Here is an 8,881-nt window from a genome sequence, read left to right on the forward strand (position 1 = left end):
ATTCCTCTTGTCCGAGGGGAGGCCTTGTACCTGGGGACAGGACAGAAGTCTCACTGGCTAAGAGAAGGGGAGAGTCAGGAAATGATGGGGAAGTTGCTATTACCAGCCTGACTTCTCCCCTTGTCGGGAGTTTCCACTTATTCATATTTGGGGTCCTCTCTCCCGAAGGCTGCCTGCCTGCCCAAGATGGGATCTTTACACCATCCTGTGCAAAGAGCAAGCCACCCCAGCAGCATCCGTGTTACCCGGGAGCCTGTCAGAGATGCATGATCTCAGGTCCACCCAAACCTGGGCAGTCAGCATCCGTACTCCCGAAAGGTACCAGGAGACCCCGCACGGAGCCTGCGGAGTGGCGCGCCACGTCCCTGCCTCAGCCCTGCCTGGCGTCCTCGGACTGGTCCGTCTGTGCCTGACCATGGACCCCCATGCGGGCCCCATCCGCTCTATCGCTGACCCTTTGCGGCTGGAGGTCGGGCTCCCTGCTCCAGAAGCGCGGCCTTTCTGCCGCACACATCCAAACACCGCTCTGTTGCCCGTTACGTGCACCTGGACAAGCTGGGGCTCAGCGCCGCCTTGGCGGGGGCTTCTCTGCCCCCCTCCCGCTCCCACAGATGTCATCCCACCTGTCACGCTGCCCACCATCTGACACTGTGTCATTTGACTTCTTGAATCTTGTTCGAGTTCCCTGTTAGAACAAGCTTCACAAGGACGGAGACCACAGTGTCTCAGCCACCCGGCGCCAGACAGGCGCTCAGCCAGCATGGGGGTGGCACAGGTTACACCAGACACTACACAGGGCAGCACATGGCAGCTTCCAGAAGGACAAGAAAGGCCCCGTGGGCCCACCAATGGGGCCATTATCAGCCAGCTGCCAGAAAAAAGCACTCGAGGTGATGCCCGTCAAAGAGCTTAGCACGAAATGCCTGGTTCCTATCAGCTCAAGGAAAAGCCTGCTAATAACATGAAGTTGTGCTCATTGGTAGCTCTTTCCCGCTGAGGACAGTCGGGCCCTGGAACTTTCCGGGAAGGGAGAGAGTTCAGGCTCCACACGCAGCCAGCAGAACTGGCCAAACGCCGCTGACGCCCTGCAGGTTGGAGGCGTCACGGCGGCCTCAGTCCGTACCCGCCCACGAGATTTGGGCTTTCACTGGGGAGCCGAGACCGGGAGGCAAGAGAAGTCAATCCGTGGCTCGGAGACAGCGCCTCCCCAGCTGAAAGGCCAGGTTCATTGGCTACAGGTGCGGAGCGCTCCGCAGGGACCCAGCGCGCTTCTACCTGCCCCCCACCCCCACACACACACCCCGCCTGGCTGCGAGGCCCTCAGCCGCATAGAGGATGCTCTCGGCCCCGGGTCTACAGGGGGATTCCCTCCTCCCTTCGTGAGCTGAGCGGGATGGAAAAGCAAAAGCCACAGGAGTAATTTCGGAGACAGGCAGCTCTGCAAAAGCAACACCCAGGGCTCTAGCTGGCAAAATAAAATTAAGCTCCTACCTGCCCCCGGAGACCCGCCCCCTGCCCCAAAATGCTCCCCACGGGCTTACCAGCTCCACTAGGAAAGCGGGGGCCACCCCACCCGCCTTGTGGAAGGCCCACGGGAAGCTGAGCAGGCCGGCGCCCAGCGCGGACTTCAGGAGAATGAAGACAGCGCCCAGTGAGGACAGACTGCGGCGGGCGGCCGTGGGGACCGGCTTTTCCAAAAGGCCTCTGTCTCCTGGGGTCTGTCCCTCCATGGCTAGAAGCAGCAGAGGGGCAGAGAGAGGGGGTGGTTCCGGCACTGTCTTCCCAGTTCACGGCACCCTTCTCCAGCTGGGATGCGTCTCTCCTCGATCCAGCCAGAGCCAGGACGCCTGTCCCAACCCCCCCAGCCTCTGTACCCCTCTTCCCGAGCATCTGCTCCCCCCTTTCCAAAGCGTTATGCAACCACCTGCCCCCTAGCTTCCGGTCCTCACGCCTTTCCCCTCAACCAACGCTGCCCCTGCAACTTCCAACCTTGTTTATGGGCACTCTTGCCCTCCCACCCCCTTTCTGTTCCAAATCCCCAACTCCTTCCTCCCCATGGCTGTTCTCACCCACCCACCCGCCTCCGGGCCAACTTCCACAGCGAAGGGGCTCCAGCCCCTGGTCCTTACCACCAAGTCCAATCTTCAAGGCGACAGACAGTCCTGGGCCATCAGGGACGGGGACTCGGGCTCACTTCAGAGGACCCAGAGGGGTGGGAGGAAGGCTCTAGCTCCACCGGGGTGGGCAAATGCGTCATGAATTATGGGAGCCCTAGAGAGCACGTGCTGGGGTCACGTCCCCGAACCTAGGAGGACACGGACAAGAGGTCGGGGCCATCCGTCCCAAGAACTCGTAGCTTCTGAGACCTCTGGCCTGAGCACGGGAGTCTTAAGACTCCCGGGGGCGGGGCCTTCCCAGCCGCCCCGAGGGTTAGAGGGAGCTCAGCTGGGAGAAATCAGGGCGGCTGCACCAATCTCACCATCTCCAACGCCTCCTCCCGGGATGCCTCCCAGGCCCCCTACCCCCATCTGTCACCTGCTACGGGGGCCAGCCCAGTTTCCCATCTGCAGAAGGGGGTCCGTGTGCCCTCCTGGGGCGAGGGGGGCGTGCTGTAGACTCACGCATGCAAAGGCTCTGGAGAGGCGCCCCGGGCAGACGAGCACGGGAATCATCTGGGGTCTTGTTAACAGGCAGGTGCTGATTCGTCCCACCTGGGGTGGAGCCGAGACTCCACGTTTCTCGCGAGCTCTGCGGAGGTGGGTGCTGCCGGTCCCTGGACCACACTTTGAGTAGAGACTACCTCTCCGACCCGATACAGTCCGCTAGGACGGCAGAATACTGGAAACAGTTCCAACCCGGAAAACACAGCCCCGTGAAGGTCGGATCTTGAATTCAGAGGTGAACCTGTTTATTCCTGGCGCCCAGCTCAAACCCCCCCGAGAGCATGTTAAAACACCGAGTGTGGGATCCATCACCAGCGTTTCTGACTCAGGGGGTCCGGGGCCCCTTCCTGAGAACTGCTGCTGTAAGTTAAACATGTTCAACGCCTCCCCCAATCAATCAGTCCTTCTCCGTCGAGATCAGCACCAAAGGCTTTGCTCGTGTGGTCTCAAGCCCCTGACGGTGCCACCTCCCTGCAGCGGCTCCGTTTATACTTTGCGGGCTCTGCTCCATCTGCTGAGTGGCCAGCCTGTCCGCGGGCTCCAGGGGAAAGGGAGCCCGGAGCTGGACGGCGTCGCGGGCCGCAGTTCTGCTGCAACCATGTGAGCGGTGCTCACCGTGACCCAGGCCTTGCAGCAAGCGCTCCCCGCGTCCTCACTCTGAATCCCGAGGGCTGTCACCGCGGTCAACAGAGCGCAGGGCTCCCGCGGGTGGGGCAAGAGACTCAAAACGTGAGCGCTGGCCAGGGCCAGGTCCGGAAATCAGCCCCGAGTGTGTGTCATCTCAAAGCCAGCAGTGTCACGCTGGTTCCTGCACCCGCCCGGGCCCTGATGGTGCCCGGATGGGAGCGGACACGTAAGGCAGGGAATGAATGGGTGAGCAGACGGCAGGATGTGAGGGGCTGGGGCGCACCCCTCCGGAATTCACATGGCTCTCTCCCCCCACGTCCACCCCAGGCAGTGAGAAAGGAGATCAAGGGCCCTCAGAGCGGCCTGGCTTTGTACTCCTTAATCTCGGCTCTGGGCGCCCGGGGCACAGCCCTGCCCCGCCTGGGTCCCTCATTAGCTGTCCATTAACGTGCATGACTTAGAAATTGGCCACTGGGCTGTGAAATTCCACTCAATGGGGGAAACTTCTTAATTCTGAGGGGCTTTGATTTGCACTCTGCCCAGTCTCAGGGCTGTGTGACCTTTACCGGGGAGGAGAGGTGCCTGTGGGGCCCCATCTGTGTGGGTGGGCAGCCCTGGTGGCACACGGGGCTCAGCCCAGCGCCCCGCACACGGCCCCGTGTCGCCCCCCAGGGGAGCACCGGTCAAGGGATGTTCCAGGCTCCCTCCTTTCCATCGCCACAGAGTACTGGTCACCTGACAGGTTGGGAACTTCAGGGAGAAAGTGACCTCAGCTCATTTCCGCAAACCTTTGTCTCACCCTTTAGAAAGTTCTGGAAGACAGACCGGGGCAGGGGTCGGGGGGTGGGGTGGTCTCAACAACCAGAGTGCCTAGGACTGAGATCCAGGCCTCCCTGCGGTCCCCTGCGAAATGGTGGTAACAGCCCCTGTCTACCCCGCAGGGCCCTTAGGAGGACCCAGTGAGAAGAGGGTTGCTGTTGTTGAAATACGCACGGGGCAAATCCCATGACCTGTACATGTCTGCGTTTCTACCTCCGCCGGCCTCTGAGCTTCTAGGACAATGCTCTGAACCTGGGCTGCACAACACCCGAGGGACCCTTCAAAGTGCCGGCGCCAGGCCCACCCTCAGAGCTTCGGATGAAGCTGGTCTGGACGGGCCGGGCACCCGGTTTTCTATAACTCTCCCCAAGAGGTGTTCACGTGCCGTGTGGAGGAGGAGGGCAGCCCTGTGCGCCTGGGCTCACGGCCCCTGCTCAGCCGCAGCTCTGTGCCCCGGCTCGGCCCTCAGAAGCAAGGGAGCGCGCATGTGACTGGGAGGGCAGGCAAGTGCACAAACCTCAAGCCCGCCTCGGCGGACGCCGGGGCCTCGGGGCATCTGTAGGATCAGGAGGGAAGTGGTCTGAGGCCTGCGCGGCCTGGGCAGGGAGGGGAGGCAGGCAAAGGTGACGGGGAGAAGGCACGGGAACCCGGAAGCACGCAGCACAGGACGGCGCTGGCTACCGCCTGCTGAGATGGGGTGGAGCCCCAACAAGGGCTTGACGAATGAAACTAGCTGGCACTCCTGACAGTATTTTCTCGTTTCTAGTTTCATATTTTGATCCCAATAAGCAAATACCACCTGTGGGCCAGCTGTCAAGGCAGCCACAGGCCCAAGACTGTTAACTGAACCTGCAAGATATTCCCTCGGGGGCGCACAGAATGACACACGTGGTTACTTACCATTTAGAATTTTTAGGGCTTTTGCCTAGGACAAGGTCAAGCAGGGACTGCTTCGTCTTTTCTTCAGCTTTGTGCCCTGGCTTGGCCCTCAAAAGGCGGCTTAATAAATGAAAGGTGGAGTGAACCAGACACTGCAGGAATAAAGCCTCACGTCTGCAGATACAGGAGCTCGTGGACTTTTCAGGGCGACAGTTAACCTCTGCGGGGAACAGGCGCCAGCGCAGGGGCAGGAACCCAGTGCGGTCGGTGCGCAGACTGGCGGCTCCCAAAGATGTCCTCACCCTCGTCCCAGAACTCACGGCTGTGTCACCTGGCCAAAGGGACTCTGCAGACGAGAGCAAGTGCAGACCTTGAGACGGGGCGAGTATCCTGGGTGGTCTTGGTGAGCCCTAATCACCATCACAGCGTCCCGAGAACAGGGACACAGCGGGGTCAGAGGGCAGAGACGTGCGGACCGAAGCAGAGGGTGGAGTGGTGTGCACTGCAGGTGGCGGAGGGGCCCCCCGGCCAAGGGATGCGGCGCCTCCAGAAGCTGGAGAAGGCCTGGGAATCAGTTCTCGCCTGGAGCCTCCGGAGGGAACCAGCCCTGAGTTTAGCCCCCCGAGACTGATTTTGGACTTCCAACCTCCAGAGCTGCATGCAGGGGATAAATGTGCTGTTTCAGGCCACTGCTTCCTGGTAACTGGTTACAGTGGCAGCAGGAAACGGACACACCCAGCATCCTGAGTGCTGGTGGTCGGGCACCTCTGAGAGGCTGGAGGCCCATGGCGTCCCCACCCCCCGACCCCCCAAGCTCAACAGCAGGGGTCTTTTCTCAGCCGCAGAGCAGAGGTTGGGGGCCTCCAGGTGACACACAGCCCAAGGGCACAGGCCTTGCTGTCCCCTCCCTCTTTTTGAAGGGCTGGTGCCCTGAGTCATGATCCGGAGTCCCACTCTGGGTGAAGGAAAAGAAAACTGCACCTTGGATTGGAAAGTGGAAGGGAGCATCTTCACACAGTCTTAACGTTGACCCTCCTCCACCCACTGCATCCAAAGGAAGAGGCACCCGGGAGGCGTCAGCGGCCAGACTGAAGGCTGAGTCACAGGGCAGCGGGTGGGCGCCCAGCCCTGCAGGGTGTTCGTCCCCTGGATCCTGACCCCCAGATCCATGCTGACGTGTGGTCTGGGGGGCCGGAGAGCCTCTCCCCGTCTCCGAGCGGGGGGCTCCCACCTGGCCTGTTCACAAGAATCCTCTGGGGAGATTTGTGTGGGGGTTTTCTGGTAAAAGTACATGAAATTCACCATTTTAGCCCAAGTGTGCAGTTCAGTGTCATTTCATGCACTCATAAGGCTGTGCAACTGTCCCCACTGCTTAGTTCCAGAACATTTTCAACAGCCCAACACGTCCCCACCAGCAGTCACGCCCCATCCTCCCGTCCCCCAGCCCGAAGCAACACTAACCTGCCTCCTGTCTCTGGATTTGCCTGTTCGGGACATTTCGCCCAGACGGAACCCTACACTATGAGTGTAATGTTTGCGAGGCTCCTCCACGCTGCAGCGTGGTCAGAGCTTAGCTCCCTTAGGGCTGACTAGTATCCCACTGTCCGGATGGTCCTGCTGCTGTCATCCATTCATCCATTTGATGGGCACTTGGGTAGTTTCCACCTTTTGGCTACTGTGACTCATGCGGCTATGAACTTTCACGTACAAGTTTTTGTTTGAACACCTGTTTTCAATTCCTTTGGGTCTACACCTAGGAGTGGAATAGCTGGGTTGTATGGTCATTCTGTTTACCTTGGGGAGCTTCTAGAACAGATTTCTAGGTTCTTCCCAAGGAGCATATGATTTAGTTAAGTCTACAGCAAGGCCCAGGAATCTATGTTTACGGCACTCGCCTGCACTGCCCTCATGTTACCAGCAAATTAAAACAACATTCTGCGTGTTAATATCCTTTTAATGGCACCACCGTTTAAAAAAAAAAAAAAAAAAAATCAAAAAATTTTTTTTCTCTGAATACTTACTCTACATATGGCAGTCCTTAACTCACTTCATTTTGTAGCCAGTGAACCTAAGTAGCACCCCCATTATTACCAGCAAGCGGGCATCCTTCCCACCATAAGGAAAGGGGAAGCAGTCTGGCACTGGGGGCTCAGAGCTCAGGCCCAGGCCAGACCTGGGCTGGAATGCTGGTCCCACCTCGGTTTTCTCATCTGAGAAATGGTGGTGGGAGCATCACGGGACCGCTGAGGCCCCCAGATCCCACAGTGCACGCAGACTTTGCCAACACCACGCCAGCGGTGCGCCCAGCAGAGGGAGCACGGTTGTTCGAGGGCAGGTTCACCGAGCACAGACCTGTTCTGGTGGGAGGTCCTCAGGGTCCTCACGCCCGAGAACCAGAGGGCTAAGTGTATGTGCAGGGAAGACCCTAGCTAGGCCCATCTGCCGACACAGGGCGGGGCTAAGGGTGGGCAGCTGCAGGTGTCCTGCTGCCCTTATTTCTGGCCCATCTCCACGCAGTCAGGGTGCTGCCTGGCTAGATGAGCACGGTTAGGGACCAGCCCTGCGGCCCAACCCCCATGCCCAGCCCCTCGGGGACCCCAGGGCCCCCGAAGACTCCCAGGCCTATCTGTGGTTGTGCTGGGTTGGCTCCTCCTGTTTCTGGTTTTTAAAAGAAATAGAGCTGTTCCCTAGAACAATGAGAGCTCACGGCAGGGCATGAAAGGGAATCTTCGAAGCAGTGAGTAGGCCTTAGGCACATCTGTCACCGTGAAGGGACCCGCCACTGGGACAGGTGACATAACTGAGCACTGGCTCTGTGTCCGGCCCGGGGCTGTCCGGTATCAGACAAGGCCCACGGGCATCAAGTGGCCAGGTGGGAACTGGATGGATCCCAGGCGGTCTGAGTCTACAGCCAGGGCCCTGGATGGTGACACCCTCTCTGGAATGTTCCTCGCAGGTGGACCTGGTGTCCCACCACAACACCCGACAAGGCCTCCCTTCTTGGACAGGGCAGCACACAGCAGACCCCATCGACTGGTCCTCCAGAGAGCCCATCCCCTTTCTGCATACGCTCGCCTCACTGAAGCCCACTCTCCAGCTCGGTCTCACTGCTGCTTCACCACCTCCCTCCTCCCTGACTGTCCCAAGGCAGGCAGCTCCCAGTGGGACCGTTCTGGCTGGCAGACAGGAAAGGATCCACACACGTGTGACCCAGCTGTTCACGGCAGGCAGGTCCTGTGTCTTCGGTGCTGCTCTGATGCTCCCTTCACGCTGGGCTGCTGCTGACCGGCACCTGTACCTGACCCCCACGCAAGGTTCCCTCTGCAGCGGCAGGAACCACAGGGCCCTACAGCTCTTGGTTCCTTAACAACTCTCCTGTGTTGTCGACCTGGCCTCAACGTGTGGCCTGGGGATCCATACTTGTCCATCTCTGTCCTCGTCCTGTCCCAACTACATGACCCTACAAATGCCCACACCCAGAGGACACACGTGTGCACCGAGGCTGCTGTAAGAGCACTCGAGGCTGTGCCAGGGGCTGCACCAGCTGAAGGGGATGCTGGTCTCTGGAGAACAAGTGGGGCAGTGACCAGCCTCAGCACAGGGAAGGGCCAGGAGCAGGAAAGCTGGTCCCCAAAGCAAGTAACACGTGTAGATGCAGACCTCGAAGGCTGGGCGAGGGGTCCTCCCAGCAAGTGGGAACAGGAGACCCCAGGTCCAAGCTCCATCCTTAGGGCACGAGGTATCCAGGTCCCCAGAGAGACAGGCGAACCCAAAGCCTGCAGCCAATGTGGAGATGTGGAGACCAGGTGCCCAGCTCAGTGCTCTGAGGTCTAGAACTTCCTTTCACAACTACATGGCTGCAGCGTTAGGATGGCCTTATGATGGAGCCGGAG

General features: G+C 59.8%; 1 protein-coding gene across 1 annotated transcript in view; it reads right to left on the reverse strand.

The window, feature by feature from the left end:
* SLC38A8 (solute carrier family 38 member 8) overlaps positions 1-1,751 on the reverse strand; it is a 30,090-nt gene extending 28,339 nt beyond the window's left edge. Inside the window, exon 1 of the mRNA XM_022583060.3 lies at positions 1,542-1,751. Coding sequence (XP_022438768.2) covers positions 1,542-1,730 — 189 coding nt within the window. The 5' untranslated portion in view covers positions 1,731-1,751. The remainder of the gene's footprint in view (positions 1-1,541) is intronic.
* Positions 1,752-8,881: the final 7,130 nt, after the last annotated feature.

Source organism: Delphinapterus leucas, chromosome 20, assembly GCF_059928025.1.
Source record: "Delphinapterus leucas isolate spDelLeu-1000000601 "Yukka" chromosome 20, BTC_Dleu_Yukka2, whole genome shotgun sequence".
NCBI lineage: Eukaryota > Metazoa > Chordata > Mammalia > Artiodactyla > Monodontidae > Delphinapterus > Delphinapterus leucas.